General features: G+C 30.4%; 1 protein-coding gene across 1 annotated transcript in view; it reads right to left on the bottom strand.

Annotated features, from left to right (window-relative positions):
• Smp_058500 (hypothetical protein) overlaps nt 1–14,077 on the bottom strand; it is a gene marked incomplete at both ends in the record, with an annotated part of 17,497 nt that extends 3,420 nt beyond the window's left edge. Inside the window, 3 exon segments of the mRNA XM_018790847.1 lie at nt 2,328–2,578; nt 13,822–14,032; nt 14,036–14,077. Of these exon segments, the coding sequence (XP_018645865.1) occupies nt 2,328–2,578; nt 13,822–14,032; nt 14,036–14,077 (504 nt within the window).
• Nucleotides 14,078–18,250: the final 4,173 nt, after the last annotated feature.

The raw sequence follows: 18,250 nt of genomic DNA, 5'->3' as shown, positions 1-18,250 counted from the left end.
GGGATCGAATCAATCAGGGAGCACCAGTTCCCTCAAGATTACAATTAAACCTTGCTGACGAGTGCCAAGTAGCACGAAACCCGGGTCCAGGGTTTCCTGCTGACCACCTCCAACCACCATCTTATCTCAAAATAGTGTACGCAGTGTCGAGCCATCAAGACTGGTGGCCACATTACAACCTGATCGATAGCATTCGATCAGCACTAAGAAGGACTTGACACGCATGACATTGATCACCACCCAGTGATCAATCAATTGTGATAGGAGAAAATATATAGACTTGAACACATAATGTTTAGTTTTTTGTGATATCAGCAAAAAATTCGATAACAGAGCTGTGATTCATTCTACCATCTACTTCAACTTACATTAAATCAATATATAACACTATTATAAATAAATGATATATTTGTAATATCCCAATGAGTAGAAAAATTAAATTTTCTGACGTTTCGTGACTCAGTGTAAGCCACTTCTTCGGAGAATAAAACTATTATTTTTAAGCACCGTCGATTGTAAACTATTTTTCTCTCCAACAGATTGATTCCAACAAACTATGGCTTTCGTTTCAGACTCAGGAATAACAATTTTAAAAACAATTACTAGTGTGTATATAATTGTTATTTTGATATATATCTTAATACAAATTTCTATAGATTTTTGAACTGTTTGAGAATGGAAAATATCAGATGTTGGATTTTAACCTAGTATCTGAAGTTTACTGCACGCATCATCCGACTTAAATAGTCACAGTTACCAATTACTGAACAATTTTAAGCCAACAGAAAACATCTGATAATGTTCCTTTATTTACTGTAATTTTACTGTTAATATCAATAGGTAAGCCTTAAATCACTCAGACCTCATCCCCAGTTAGAATAAACTTTTCTTAATTGTTTAAACGAAAATTTTCATTAAATCTTTAGTCAAACATGAATAATTATTAGCATAGGGTTAGTAAGATTGTTAAGTTCCATTGAAATCATGAATCAATTAATGTTATATCATCATTGGAAATCTGGAAGCACTGAACAGGCATTTCATTTAAGTACGCATTCAAAAATCCATTCTCATATTTGACTTATTTAATTCCGTTATTCACTAACGCGATTTAATTCGATGATTATATACAAGGCTTGGTGACATGTATATTTCGGTAACAATCATTCGTACAATCGACCAGGAGTCAGATCTCGGGTCACCGAACCCTCTTTACTAATAAATCCTATTTTTCTAATATATTTTTCTAAATGGTGTTTTTTTCCTTTGTTCTCTGAGTGAGCCAAACAAATAACACGTTCAGTTGTATGAATATGAAACTCCAGATCAATTCATTTACACGTATGCTTTAACATCAGTAATTTAAAAAACTTGGAAAACTTTAAAATCGTTATTAGCATTAATATTTTGTCTAAGCGACAAGATAATTACGAGTAAATAACAGAAATTGTAATCATGGATGTCAGGTTATAAGTTCATATCGAACTGACTATTTACTGTTTTTTGGCAATATATTTATGTATAATAAACTCAGAAGCATCAATATCTAATCACTTGGCTTAGTGTTGATTATGATCTATCATTGAGCAAGGTCTTTAACAAGTTCATAGAATTAATATGTTTGGCATGGTAAAAAAATATTAAGCAGTTAGCAAGTCACTAAATTCAAACGAATATTATCAAGGAAGTGTGCACTAAAAGCTGATGAATTCGATATTCCACCCATTAAAATTATTATTATCATTTAAATGCTAACCATCGTGTATGTGGTAGCTGAAAATAGTTTTTGTCAAAGATGACTGCTAAGAAACAAGAAGTATCGAACAGCTGTTTCGTCCTAGTTTGTGACTTCTCAGTGATATACGATATCAGTCTCTAATCTAACCCAAGAGATACAATAAATCTTCTGACCAATCAGCTATTATAATTAATGCAGATCAGAAAATGGGTACCCATTAGTTCACATTTCGAACTTCATTTAATGAAAGCTGTTACGCGATAAGAAAAATTAACACCGGTGATATCTTTTTGACTTTCTACATTGTTGAACTCTACCAGTTCCAGACTCTCACTAAAATTGCACAAAATCAACCATCAAACCTAGTCACGAGTGAGAATGTGACTACTGTCTAGTTGAGCGAGATAAAACCTTTGGTGTGTAATGTGAAAGTATCACAAACTACGACAGACAAGCTATTCAGCGATTCAACAGTCTTTCAACGAATATCAGTCCATTACAAAGTTTAATTTCAATACTTAACCGATATTCAAGAATAGCCCGACTAAATTATCAACATTTAATTTCATCATATCCATAACGTTCATACCTTTACATGTCCAACTGGACGATCTATAAAACTAAGTTTGATTTCATCGGTTATTCTTTCAACTGTTTGTGATTTCTTTCTTTCTTTTGATTTATCAAGATTGTACATATTCTTTGAATTTTTATCTTCATATAAATAAAATAATTGTATTGTCCCAGCCATTTGTTCACTTTGTTGACAAACAAATGCGTTAAATGAATTTGATCGATAACGAATTCGTCTACACGATGAATTTTTGGTTCTTTGTAAATCTGAATTTCGAGAAATATAAAAGAATTATTTGAATTAGACATTCGACCATAATGACAATGATGATATGAAGCAGTACAGAGATGAAAAATTTAACAATACTTCAAATTTAGTGCAAAATGAACCCAAACTTTTTTGGGCATTAAGTGGTTGAAATCAATCGACACAAATCTCTGGACCTAGTTTTCGTGCTAGGTGGTACTGTTACCGACAAAGTTTACCTTTAATCTTGGGGAAATTAATGTTCATAGTCAAAGATGTTATCGGTGAACTATTCCGGTCACGACTGACATAGTTACATATTTTTTTAATTCCGGTTGGTTGACTTGCTGACGGGCCCATGCAAATGATCAAGATTTGGCTTCAATTTCTAAAGGAATATACGTATACTGTTCGTTAAACGTGACCTTATTTTCTGTGGAAAGTGTATCTATGGTCATGAATGAATTCTGCATGTATTTTTTATTCAGTTAACCAATAAAAGCTTCCTACTCATTCACGGTCTTCCTACTGAAGCAGCTGGTTCGGGCATACAAATAGGAAGCGTACATATCAGTAGCAGACTCGCACATTCTCACAACCTAAGAAAATAAGGATGCAAACTGCAAACCAGGAAACATCAGTTTTCTGTTGAGTGTTGAATAGCAGCTACATAAAAAGTAAATGTCTAGTTTAACTATCGTTCACTTTTTAAATAATGGTTATCTTTCCGTTAATGGTGGAAGCGGCGAACAGCATGGCAAGGGTGTTATCGAACTTCGATAAGCACGAATTCAGGATCGAGGTAATTACGATTACTTTCTTCGATTATCTAACGTTTCATTATTTACCCAATAAAATTTCTATCATTTTTTTTAAAATTGTTAATAAGTTCAATTTTAACGGATAAGTCACATACGATTAGTTTATGATTCACCAAACTGATTTGTCTCCTTTTTTAACTAGTCAGAGCTTGGGAATTTCTCTAGATGATAGTATAGTTTCATAAGGTAACCCTGTATATACTAAACTTTTCCTATGTGATTAGTAAATAAACGCCTATATCTGTATTGATAAACACTTTTTTCCGGCTATTACCTTGTGTTAAAATTATTCTTTGTTCATAACTTCATCCGACTGAACTAAAATGAACCAACTGAAAATAAGTTATAAACAGAAGATATTTTGTTCTTGTTCACATTGCTTCATTTATATTTTTGAAAATCAAATGACCGAAACTGTAATTTTCACAATTCCATTAGATAATTGTGGACAACTAAAAATATTGCGTAATTGTAAACAGAGATGGATGGTGACTAGCAGTGGAATCCAGGATGCACGTTTCGTCCTGTTGAGGACTCGTCGGCTGGATGTACCTATATCTCGGAGTTGATATTCACTCCGAGACTGGAACCCAGTACCGTTAGCGATGACGTTTAAAGCGGACGGTACTGAGTTCGAGTCCTGGAGTGAACATTAACTCTGAGATATAGGTGCATCCATCTGACGAGTTCTCAACAGGACGAAACGCGCATCCTGGATTCCACTGATAGCCCCCACTCACCTTTACTTATAATGCTTGCGACTTATAGCAATATCGAGGCAATCCGCACAGAATGCACATATGCCAATAAGACACTGATCAATTGCAGTCCTCAACATCAATAGGAAGTTTCAAACAAACAGTCCAAAAATTAATTACTACATGACTGTACATATATTTATAGATTAGAAGTCAAAAATCCGTTGTTTTATTTTTATCAAAAATAACCTCGATAATTATATAATACTGGACATATATTGACCTATAAACAATAATAACTTTGCATAGATGATATCAACATGCCTATACAAATTGAGTGACTGAAAAACAATCAAACTTTTCTGTAAATTAGCCATTATCTGGTTCAAAAGTAATCGAATTTATGGATACAAACACATACATTCATTGGTAACTTAACATATTCAAACATTTTATGCTTACATCTTTCATGTTATCATTAAATGAACTAAACTGAGTGGTATAGTATTTATCAATGTGGGGTTGTGGAGATTGTTAAGCTTTTGATTGAGATCATGAATCCATGAATGTTAGACCACCATTGAAAACCTGGAAGTAGTGGATTGCCGTTTTGTCCCACCACGGAACTCCTCAGCAGTGCGCATCCACAATTCCGCACGTGAGATTCGAGCTCAGGACCTTCGGTCTCGCGCGCGAACGCTTAACCTTTAGAATACTGAGCCGGCATCCAACGGTATAGTGTAGTATAGTATAGTATTTACATGAGAGAATATTTTTTGAAGAGAAATATTTTCTCAATTCTATTAGATTGCAATTATATGTAGACTTGTTAATTACTTTAATTAACCGATAAAAATTTGATGATTGATTAGCTAATAGTTAACAATATCTTATTATTAATAATATTAAGAAGCTATTTGACACATTTTGAAAATTCATGGTGTTATTAATAATTTTGAATGTTGACAATAAAATAAATACATTAGACATCAGCTAAATTATATACTATTTCCATTAGTGTAATCATTTACAGGTAAAAGAAATTCACAATGAACTATAACTAAATTATAAATTAAGGTCATTTGTCTGACCTAAATGGAGGCTTTCAAACTGGATTTTAGTGTTCAATTGATTAATGTTAGCAGACGTACTACAAAATTTTGGACCAAGGGATAATGCTTGCAGCTGAATAGTCGATAATGTTATTCTGGAGTAATTGGAAACATATTTCCCTGGAGATTCGGGAAAGGAAGCTTGGGTCTCGGTCTGTTTTAAACTTTCCATTAATTTCAAAATCACATGTTCCGTACGATTTTTGCTAACAATATCGATGTGATCTATGAATTTGAAACGTTGATCCTCTGACAAATCAAAAAACGTATGTGAACGTAATTAGATATTCCGTTCCAATTCTGGTATTCTAGACTGCTAACATTAATGAATTGAACGCTAAAATCCAGTTTGAAAGCCTCATTCGTCAGACAAATGATCTTATTCCAGTATCTGGTAAAGATTTTGAGCATTTCAAAACAACTCTTGTAGATTGTTGTAATCAATATGTATATATAAATTAAGCTTTTTAATTAGATTAAACCCAAAATTTCACTCAAGGACTATTTGTTAACGTTTTATCAGCAGGATTGTTAAAGAAATAATAATTGTATGATTTAGCAAGCAAGAGATTGATTGACTGAGTAGTAGGATATGAGTCAGTCTAAGATATGGTAAAAAAAAAAAGAAAGCCAGTTAAGTAAAACTGGAACTCCGTAGTTGGAATTTCATAGTATTTTTCATAATCTGTCATAAATTATTCATTTGTACGAATATTCGTCAATATTAGAACGAATAATTTGACAGAAATTGGGCGCCGAGTATAGAGAAGACATTAGATGTGAAAATTATATTTGCGACAATCTCAGTGATTTGAATCTAAATCATTTCAACGTTTCATCCAACAAACTTGTCTGTTCTTCTTCAGGATAACAATCAAAATCAAATTATTTTAAATATAATTTTCATATAAATTGCTCATTGTGTATGTAAGTAATTGAAAAAACAAACAGTATAGAAGATGAGGGAAAATAAGTGAAATTATGTCATCAAGCTATCATGTCATTTTTATTTCATTGAATTTTCAGAGGAAGATTGTCAGTATAGGTTTGTGGAGACTGCTCAGTTTAGATTGATATCATGAACGATTGAAACTATTCAAGTACTGAATGTATTTAGGCTACTTCACCTTATTTTTAATCACATGCTTCCATAAAATTATTTTAAGTTTCTGTTTCATGAACCCTTGGTCAAGAAGTCTATATTCCTTAAAAAATATGCCCAGATCAACAGTTAAGCAACCTTTTAAGTGAATATGAAATATCCTAATCTAAGCGTTTTTGAAATGTCTACAATCTTCTTTTATTCTAAGGGGTATATATTGTAACTATTCTAACCAATAAGATCGATAATTAATTTGTCTCCATTTACCTACTATCCAATAACTAATATTGAAATTCGTTATTTGTTAGTTCTATCAAATGAATATGACAATTTGAAAGTATTTATCACCAAAGAATTGTAAGAGAATGATGTGTAACTAGTGAAAGTAAATTTGATTAGCCATTAAGAGTAAACTTACAGACATAGCTTACTAACAATTTAATTCGTGATTTTTTTTATTACCATTGATTTCTATAATAAACTCAATAAGTGTAGTATGCTTGTAATTGTAATGAATAAAGGATTGTCTTGCCCATACTTCAGTTTTCTATATTTGGTCATGAATTATATATCAGTTTAACGTGATCTAGTCTAAGCATATCCTGTCGATTGAGTATCTTTGTGAGGGTGATATAAATCTTGTTATTTTCACATTATAGTAGTATAGCGTGGCAAATACAAAATAATTTTATTTCATTTTAATATCAGAAAATTAAAATTTATGTCATCCACTCTAATGAAAAATGTATCATAGATACTTTGTTACACATAAAAACTTCTGTAACAACAAAATATATTACAAACAGAAGTATAAGTTAGACTAAATGAATCAGTCTGTACACTTTTCCAGTAAAATATTATAAAACAAGATTAAGACCTTATTATAATTAGTTAAATCAAGACAATGCATTGAAATTAACTTCCTGTAAACTTGTATTACATCATTCAGTGTATAGATTTATATATATATATACGTAGTCTCTTTTTCGTTACTCTCGCTTATCCTATACTTTATATGTATTGTAATTTGTCTGAAAAGTAAAACAAAAACTCATCAAGATTTGATTCGAAGTTATTTTTTAGGTAAGACAATAAAAGTTACAAAATAGAAAATAATAGACAGAAGGAAAATTACTAATGAAAATACTAATGAATCAATAAACATTAGACAACACTAGACAAATGTTTTTTTTCTTCTCTTTACTATGGAACTAGTCAACAGTGTGTGTATATTTAACGTATTCATGGAGATCTACATAACTACATAGGTAATAAAAATATGATACCTATAAAAATCGTTTATTCTAAATTCAATGGTATACATTTCAAACTTCATTTAATTTGAAATATTGTACAATGAACATTGATACTATCTGTTTCACTTTTGACGTGCTTGTAGTCTACAAATTCTATCATATAATTAAGATTTTGAAAAAACCTATCTAAAAGATAGTCTTTGGCAAAAACATGATGACTGTTTCTTTATATTTTCTTATCTACTTGCTCTGAAGGAATGGCTTACATTAAGTCACAAAACGTCAGAAATTTATATTCCTACTCATTGGGATATCAAAAACATACTGTGATGTGTATTACTGATGTCGATAGATATAAGTAGTATGTATCATCAATTGAAAGAGAAATGCCTGGTGTAGGAGGTTAAGAAGATCGAAGAAAAGATAACGAGAACGTAGAATTATTGCCGTGGAAACGGAGGAACAATGAAGTCTGAGACAATTGATTGACATTTTGCGAATGAAGTATTTACTGTATGGTTCTCAGATTTCACTAAGAGATTCTGTAATTTTGTATTCAAATACATTCGATTGTCCCCACTTGTATTCTCGTTCACTAAAATACTACTATTTTATTATGATAGCTGTTTATAGTAAATTTGTTTTATTTATACGACTGGAGTTCAGAAAATGAATTTCGTATGAAGGTATATAGGTATCAGTAAGAATTTGTAATTTTTCGTTGTTCATATTCAGCATCACTCTCCGTTGCCATATGTCAATCCTGAGCGGATTCCCTCGATATAACCTTACATCGCAAGTTATTAGAATATCTGATAGGTGGCTGGCAGTAGAATCCAGGGCATGCGTTCCGTTCTATTTGTAGAATAAGGTTTTATCGAGGCGATTATACCGGCATGCACATAGGGTGACAGAGACTAATCAATAGCAGTCCTGAATATCAACGAGAAATTTCGAACTATCATTAGTACGTTGCAGTTGTTTCGTCTAAAGCTTTTGGATTAACACTCAACTTTTAGTAAACTTTCAATGGTTCTATGGTTAATGTCAATCGGTGAAAATAAAATAATAATTTTATATTGCATAATCCCCTCCAAAAAAAACTTAATAATTTGATTTTTAAAAATAATTAACTATACAACCAAAGTTAGCGAAGAAAACATCGAAACAAAGAACAAGCGTTATAAGTAAAGATGGGTGGAGGCTATCAGTGGAATCCAGGATGTATGTTTCGTCCTATTTGAAACTCGTCAGCCGCATGTGCCTGCAATATCGAGGCAATTCGCACAAGCTTCACATGTGCCGATACCGGACCGATCAATTGCAGTCCTAAACATCAACGGGAAGATTCAAACAACCAATAAACGATGAATTATAATTATCACTATTACTGTTATTGCTGATATTTTAAGCAATCAACTAACTTAATGCAAGAACTGTTTCTTCCGTACACTAGATAAACTTGATCATAATTCATAATGAATTGATGTCATAAGAATTGTGTTTGTTTGTTTTTCCCTTTAATAATGATTGTGAAAAAAAACGTAAATCAAATTACCCGAATGAGATATTACATCGTGCGTGAAACGTTAGTTAATAATGTTTTATATGATAAATATGCTAGAAGTAAAATACCTGATCCATTAGTGAATATTAAATTAACAAGAAGATTTGTAATGAAAATTTAGATATTTTGTATAGAATAATTTGTCAGTAGTCAACACTAAACAGTTTTGATGAAATGACTGACAAAGGTCCTAAGCAAAAAAGTCAGTAAATGAAAACAATGATAAACTTAAAACACCTTACAGTGTAATAATTTAATATGTAAAAATATCATTTTTACATGATTTAGCCAGGGGATCAAAAAGTGATTCATTTAACAAGTTAGCTATTAAACTAGAAACAACAAGTAACCCTTAGGTGAGTGAACTTATTTCAGAGAAAAGAAAAGAAACAAGAAATCCAAAACGAGTCACATTAACACGATGAAAATTAATGATACTTTTGCATGCTTATGATGACTTCAGTATAGCGTTTCAAAATTTAAAAAAAAAACACTATGATTCATTTTGTATTTAATAAGTTGAAGTCATATAAAGAAGCATGTATTCATCATGAATAAAAATAAGTTTCTAACACTAGTGGAGTTATTCACAATGGACTGATCACTGAGCAAATGATCAATATCGTGTATGTCAATCATTTCTTAGCCTTAATCAAATGTAAACTATCAAGTCTTAATGTGGCCACTAGTTTAAGTGATTCGACATAGCGTGCATTATTTTGAAATGTAAGGTGGTAGTAGGAGGTAGTTTACAGAAAACCCTGTCCCTAGGTCTCACACTAATTGGCACTCATCTACATGATATACCTGTAGACTTGAGGGAACTTATGCTCCCTGGGAGATTTGACACCATGTCAGCTAAATAGCACGAAAACTAGGTCTAGAGTTTCCAACTGACTAACTTTAACTACCACCTTACCAATTAAGTTACTTCAGTGATATATTCTCTGAACTAAATGGATAAATTATAGAACTTCCATCGTCGTTCCGGACAACATCATCAGCACTCACTACATGTAAAGATCATAATTTAATTAAACAATTTCACCTTCTAATAGAGTCCACTTTTAAGCTTTATGATACTTAGTATGGGATGAGTTAAGTGATTATATATATATATATATATATATATATATATATATATTTCAAAACATGAAGAATAGTAATAACCATGCCTTGAAATACACATTTCCGTGATGTACATCATCAAAATCGTGTTAAATAAAACTGAACTTCATTCGAAGATAAACAGTAGTAGGAATCAGTTCATAATAAATGGCAGCATAAAATGATAGTTGTATTAGCATAACAAAATATTATATAGGAATAATTGCTAAAGATAATCAAAACAAAATATGGATTAAAACTGAAGACAATAATGATTCTAAAATGGAATTTCTTATCTGCCAGTTTCAAAAATGAATTTATCAAAACTCTTCTGAAATCGTTGTTAAATGACATCAGATTATATCTATTTTTATATCTATTATGTTACTCCTTTAAAAATCTGGCAGTTATGTCATTTTATCATATGATTTTTAAAGTCTAAAAAGTAAAAACGTTTCAAGTTCAAACAATATTAATAATTTTTAACTGTTATTATTTTCACTATACTTGTTGCATTATTAGTCCTATTTATTTTATACGAAATGTAACAGCTTGAAATAATTTACCAATGCACTAGGTTGAACAGTATCGAAATAAATCAGTCAAATATTATTTGATATACATACTATATATACACACCTAAATAATCCTTCCCATTGGGTCTGAAATCCAGCACTCATCATTTCGAACATGAAAAGCTTTTTAAACCAAACACTCGAGTTATAATAGTTAATTTTTAATAAATAACAGTTGTAAATCAACGATATAACATATATGTATAACTGTTATGTAAACTTACTGTTTCCCTGGTATAAAATGTTAGGTGGATAGCACACACATACCTGTATATATAACATCAGGATACAAATCATTTTGTTCACCTCATCAATGTTTTCATATAATTTCATCAGACAAATATTAGGAGAGGTATTAATGAAATATTTATTATATGGATCAATATGCATTTCTTGATGATAGATAGTTTCGTAGTTAAGCCGTTCAATTATAAACTATTAGATTCCAGTTTCGAACCTTGAATTTTATTTATTTTAATATTGGCAACCGATTAATAGTAGTAGCAGTATTATTATACTTTAAACCATGAGAAAAAATTAAATTTGTTATCCAAGTTTGGTTTAGATAAGTGAGTGAGTGACCTACAACAGATCAAATCTCCCAACCGCTTATGCTTCGAACGGTATTTATTCATACTTGGAGTTGGATTTATTGTTTCCTAAATAACCATGTCAGTATACTGAGAAAATAATTACACCTATAGCTAATTGTCTTGTCTTTTGGATAGCAGTTCATTTGAGAGCCTTTATCAATGGTTTAAAACCATAATGTATATTCAGCCTTGGCCTGAATGATATTAGCATGATCAGCATTGTTTCTATGATAATAAAAAAATTATTTGTTCTTTTGTACTAATTAAATCTTTATGAATTCAATTTTGTTATTTGCTTATTCTCTAAAGAAGTGACTTAAACGAGGTCACGAAGAGTCAGAAATTCAATATTTTGCTTATTCAAATATAACAAAATATATCGTTATTTTATCATTATGGTATAATTATTGCCTAAGCAACCATGGGAAAATACTTTTATCGGTAATAGCAATAGTTATATATACATATAATGCAATTAACTCTTACGAAAATAACAATTAAACAAATTTTTCTCACTCTATAGCTGTTCATCCATTTCACATAACCTTAACTACATATTAATATCCATGTAAACATAAGAATCTCGCTTTATAGTTAGTTGAAATAGATTCACAATGCATTTTTGTACACCAAAAAAGATTACTAAAAGTGTATATTTTCAATTTAGATTTCATAATAAAATGATGAGTCCCATAGTAGGACGAAACGACCGTCCAATGCTTCCAGGTTTTCCATGGTGGTCTAGCTTCAATTGACTCATGCCTTCAACTATAAAAATACTAAATCTCTACAAAACCCCTTCTGAAATAATATATCGACCGATATGAAGATAAATAAGCAAATAAACAATTTTTCTCTATATTTTTCTTTCTTTAAAAAAATTAAACAGGTAATTTATTTTATGAGTACTTTTCATGAGTACTTTATGGCAAATCGTAATTTTGAAGTGTAGAAGATTGACAACCAAACAATCACACATATATATACAAACAAATATAATTCTACACATTTAACTTCTATAGAAATATTGTACACAAAAGTGACTCAGTTACTATGCATTACTATATACTCTTTTTTAAAAAGAAATAAAGATAAATAAAATAATTTTTTCTTAAGAAACAAAAAGAGAAAATGAATATCAACTATGCTGGTATTTACAAAAGGTAATACTCAAGGAAGAAAAGAAATTAACATAATGTTAATTCAAGTAACCTAAGGACATTAATGATAATCGACAAACTGGAGGTTGGCATTTTTAAAATTATACCTTAATTCTCAATCAGAATTATCAAATCATTTTTTTAATTACTTAAGTGTATATCCACTACTTACAATCACCTTGATAAACTGTCAAATCTGATTTTGTAAATAACTGGTATAACTAGTATAACTAGTGATAAAGAAGAAAGCTAATTAAACATATGAATGAATGTGACTGGCAATTAAAGATTAATTTTTTCTCTAAGTATTAGATTCACATTATGATTAGTACAATCTTCTATTGAATTAAATCCAACCGAGTGATTAAATACAGGTTGATACATTTCACCTTAAGTTAAACTTTATGTAGAATCTAATAATCTTTTTTACTACTGAACTACACAAACTGTACTACCTAAAGTATAATCTAAACTTCCAAACTAATGGTTGAAAGCTAAATCCTTTAACCATGATGCTACTGCTCTACTTTTAGAAACATAATCATTAAGTAGAAAAAGATATTTCCCCAAATATTTAATTATAAAAGAACAAACTACACTTAGTGTTGAACCTACACCCTTCGTGAACCAACAGATCAATATTGTATGCATTCACATATTGATTCGATTTTAAATTACAACTGATCATGAAGTACGTCAACTGGATGAATGAATTATCTTCGTGTAGTTGTTGTTATTTAAATGCCGAAACGTTATCCATTATTTAAGAAAAGAAACAGTAAAGTGTCATAAACATCGTCTCTTCAAGGTTTTTTGATAAGAAAGTAAATAGTACATAAATCTTAACATGAAGTGGAATTCACTGTCATAAGCAATTATTATGAACTACTTAAATATAACTGTTATAACTATCTTAACAGAATATGAAGCTATAGATCATTAACGTAACGTTGATTTGACCATTATGCGATAGATTAACAGCTTGAAACCCTGTTTTAAAACTTTAGATAGTATTTTTTTATTAAGATTTTTATATAGCAAATCTGATAAAACTCCAAATGTTTCAACGTAATTATAGTTGTTGGGTTAGATCACATGAATAACATATCTTAATACAAAGCAAAAAAAATCTGTATATATTATAGTTTTTTTTATATCCAATGGCTTAAAATGAAACAGAATTAAGAAAGTATATAAGAAGGTACAAAATAATTCAAAAGTTTTCAACAACTATTTGTTTTACTATGAAAATGAACTAAACTAACTTTTAACTGAAAATACAAACATAGAAAATGGTAAGCAGAGATGGATAGTGGCTAGCAGTGGAATCCAAGACGCTACAGGAAGCCACTATCCATCTCTGCTTACCATGCTTGTGAATTAAGGCTATATCGAGGCAATACGCATAGTATGCACATATGCCAATAAGAGACTGACCAGTTGCAGTCCTAACACATAGATGGGAAGATTCAAACGAGCAATACTAAATGAATTTAAACATAGAAAATGTTTGACAAAACAACATCATCGTTTAATTAATATTAATTAGAAATTTATATTATGACGAAATGATATTAGATGCATCTATCCATCTTATATGAAATAGAACTGAGGACTCTCAGATCTTCAAATGAATATTATACTGAATTTGAATCAAATAGGTGTCATTATCAAAACTTGGTCAACACATTATACATAGAGTTACTTGTCCTGATTAATGAATAATTAGATCATCTTCCGCTCAATTTGGTTTTATAGATTAAGGTCTCTTATTATAATGATAGAAAATTCACTTCTAAATATATACGGTCATTAATCTTTACTTGAAAAGAGATTTGTATGAATTTTCGTATTAAAAAAACAAAAACACTGACATTATTTAGAGGACAAATTTTCTTATTCTTCAATATGTAAAAAGATACAAAACTAAATTCATCGAAAAAGAAAAAAATACATGATTATTTAAAGCTAAAAAAAAGAATAGATGAATGTTATAAAAATTAGAAAATAAACAAACTAGAAAACGATAAACACAATTCATTTCTATATAATTGTCCAAAATATATGATAAATAAACAAGCTTACATAACCAATAGAAATGCATGAACTCATAGAAAGACAACAAATATATATATATAATGGGCGAGAGAGTGGCGTTTTTTACTACAAGTGCTCAATGCATGGCTAGAGATTTAAATATACAAATAAGCAGGAAATTGCAATAGATCAGTAGAGCAAAGAAAAAGCAATTAATTCCTAGTAAAAATCTTGTATAATATGTTCTATCCCAACATGCACATATGTCTACTAATATACATATATATATATATATATGAATGAATGAAAAGCTATTACCATACGACCTCAAGCGTGACTACTTATAATGAATGACCTAGAAAGAAGAGGGAAAAGTATTTTATTGTTTCATATATTGTTTTAACACGGTTATTATTTCTATTTGAAGTAAATCACAAGTAAACAGAACAATGTATGGGCATAATTCCTAATTGAGATACTTATAAGTTGAACTATTCATTTTTTTTACTAAAGAATTCTAAATCTAAATGCAAATATCAATAATCATATGGGCGAGACTATAAATTATGGATGAACCAATCAGATTTAGAATTACAGTTCTCGGATGTTGGTGCGAAATTTATTCACCCATTTATCTAAAAATAGCGTTTTGGCATTTTACCTAATGTCAGTTCGTGATGAAAATCATAAATCAAATTCCTAACCCTGACCATCAATTGTAAATCATAATCCTTATTCTTAACACTACTTTACAACCCATATTTAACCCTAGTAAGTAGGTGGGCATTCTCAAGGTCACTTTAGCGTCCTCAAAAGTCGCCTATAAGTATAGTCTCACCACCATATGTTAAACAAACCATATCATTATATATAGTTGAAATCATGAGTCAATTGGAGCTAGACCACCATGGAAAACCTGGAAGCAATGGAAGGCTGTTTCGTTCTATTGTGGGACTCCTCAGCAGTGCGCATCCACTATCTCGCCTCGCGAGATTTGAACCCAGGACCTATCAGTCTCGCACGCGAGACTCATGATCTCAACTCGTAAAATTACTATAATATTCACAAAAACCCTTACGATTGGTTTCAAGAGGTATTTTCTGGAGTTCTAGTGAGAAGCACTAACCAGTAGAGTTCAACCAGGTCTGTTGTGAGATATCAACTCACTGAAGATATTGGCGAATGGTCGCTCAATTTCGTGGATTGGTCGAAGTTAGACATTAACACCGTTCGATGCCGATCGGCTCAATGGTCTATCGGTTAAGTGCTCGCGCGCGAGACTGATAGGTCCTGGGTTCGTGGATGCGCACAGCTGAGGAGTCCCACAATAAGACGAAACGGCCGTCCAGTGCTTCCAGGTTTTCCATAGTTGTCTAGCTTCAATTGACTCATCATCTCAACTATATAAAATTACTAAAATCTCCACAAAACCCCTAATGATAATATCACTATAGTATAAATAATATTTTTTAGTAAGTTATGACTATGGCAATTCAATAATCTTATACTAAACTGTTATCAATAATAACAATTATTCTACATGAAATGTATGTTGTAATTAGTTACAAGGAAAATATATTTCAAGTAAATAATGTTACTTCGAATTATTTCTCTGTGGATATGTTTAACAAGTCAACTTTAAAATTTTTTATTAGAAAAGAAGACAGATGAATTTTACAAATCATCTTAGATTTTAATATATGTTCACTAATAAAAGTTAATTGTTGTCATTACTAAGGTTTGACTTGATAATTTCAAGTCGATTGAGCATTTGGTAGATTGTTATACATAAAAATTGACCTGGTCAAACCTGTTTTTGATTAATCACAACTAATATTCTTGCTTTGTTCCTTTGTACTATTTAAACTTAGATTAGTTTAACTTGGTTATTTATTCTCTGAAGAGGTGGCTTACAATGAGTCACGAATCGTCAGAAAATTCAAGTTTTCTACTAATTGAGATATTACAAATATGTCATTTTTACCTATAATAGAAGTTAACACCTAAAGGAGAACATCATCGATTTTCAATGATGGTCTAACATTTATCGGTTCATAATTTCAGTGAAAAGTATCGATTTGATTAACAAAACACAACAACTATTCAAGATGAATATTCAGTTATTGAAATTCATTGTTGGCATAACAATAAGCGTTAATCAACTAATTTCTAAAAATAGAAATACCTCTATATTGCCTACTTGAATAAGATGTTAACGGTATTGTTTATAATGGCTATGGAAACTTTACAATCAAGGTAACCAAGGAAATACATAATACATTAAAGCATAATATTTCTACATTAATTTGCAAATTAAGAAGTAATTTTACTTTACTATATTTAGTCAGTATTCATTATGTGGTGGGTAAAACCAGATCATATATCTTCATTTATCATATTCTTTATTATCTTGTCAATAATTTTCAAACTCAACTCATAAAGACTTCATTCATTAGTACTAGTTTTAATATGCCGAAAATTTTTCAGGTATCCTTGATTGCTTCCAAGAACCAGGAAAAAAGATGTTAATAAACAGTTTTTTTATTTTTTTTATAGTTTACATCATTTTATTTCTTCCCAAATACTTTTGTATTTAGACTTCAAGCATCTACATGTCACATTTTTTGTGTTTTGTAACTCTTATTGATCTCTTCTTTTTTGAGTAAATGTAATGCAACAAACATCTTATTTTATGCTTACCAGTATTTTTAATAAATAGAATTACAGTTAGTCTGTAGTTAGTTTAGCATGAATGTACATGAGTTTTGCTTCTAATTCAGTTAACTGGTCCTAATTTTAAAGGAACAAGTTAGATAATTGTCTGATGAATCAGATAAAAGAAAATACTAACATTTTCAGTTAAACAATTCATATTACGTTCTGACGTTTTGATATGTCGAACACTATATTATGCACAAGGGGGTGTATTAGTTAAACAAATAAAGACTGCGAAATGTTGCACAGAATTATGTACTTTAACTCATACTATATTAGCTACCACACAACTACAATAGTTAACAACAAGGTATCTTGTTATATATATATATATATATATATATATATATATATATTCAAAATATTATTTCTTCCCTCTCCTCCTATTCATGCCATGCATTAGCTACCTTAAAGAGTTAATTTCATAACGTCTATTGAGCTTTGTTTTATTTTTTTAGGTAACATTACCAAGTTTTGATGTGATAATTTTGAATAAATTGAGCATTGGGTAAATTATTATGATTAAATAATATATTTGTAATATCCCAATGAGTAGAAAAACAGCATTTTCTGACGTTTCGTAACTCAGTGTAAGCCACTTCTTCAAAGAATAAATAACCAAATTAACATTAATCCAAGTTTAAATAGTACAACGGAACAACACGAATATTAGGTGCGATCAACCAAAAAACAGATCTGAATAAATCAATGTCATGTCATTTCGGTCAAGGTGATTTATAAGCGACATGTATGTTAATTTGTGTGTGTATTATATTAGTTAAGCTGTAGTGGCTTTATTATGCTGCTTAGATATTTCGATAAAGCGTATGTCGGTGTGTTGGTAAAGTCTACTATCGTTTTTAGAGGGATATCTGGTGTATAAATTTTAGGTAAACCATAAAACCGTGAAGTATTACATGATTTGGTATACAGAGCAAAGCAAAGCGAG

Source organism: Schistosoma mansoni (genome assembly GCF_000237925.1).
Source record: "Schistosoma mansoni, WGS project CABG00000000 data, supercontig 0013, strain Puerto Rico, whole genome shotgun sequence".
Taxonomy (NCBI): domain Eukaryota; kingdom Metazoa; phylum Platyhelminthes; class Trematoda; order Strigeidida; family Schistosomatidae; genus Schistosoma; species Schistosoma mansoni.
This window is presented reverse-complemented; position numbering and strand designations above follow the sequence as displayed.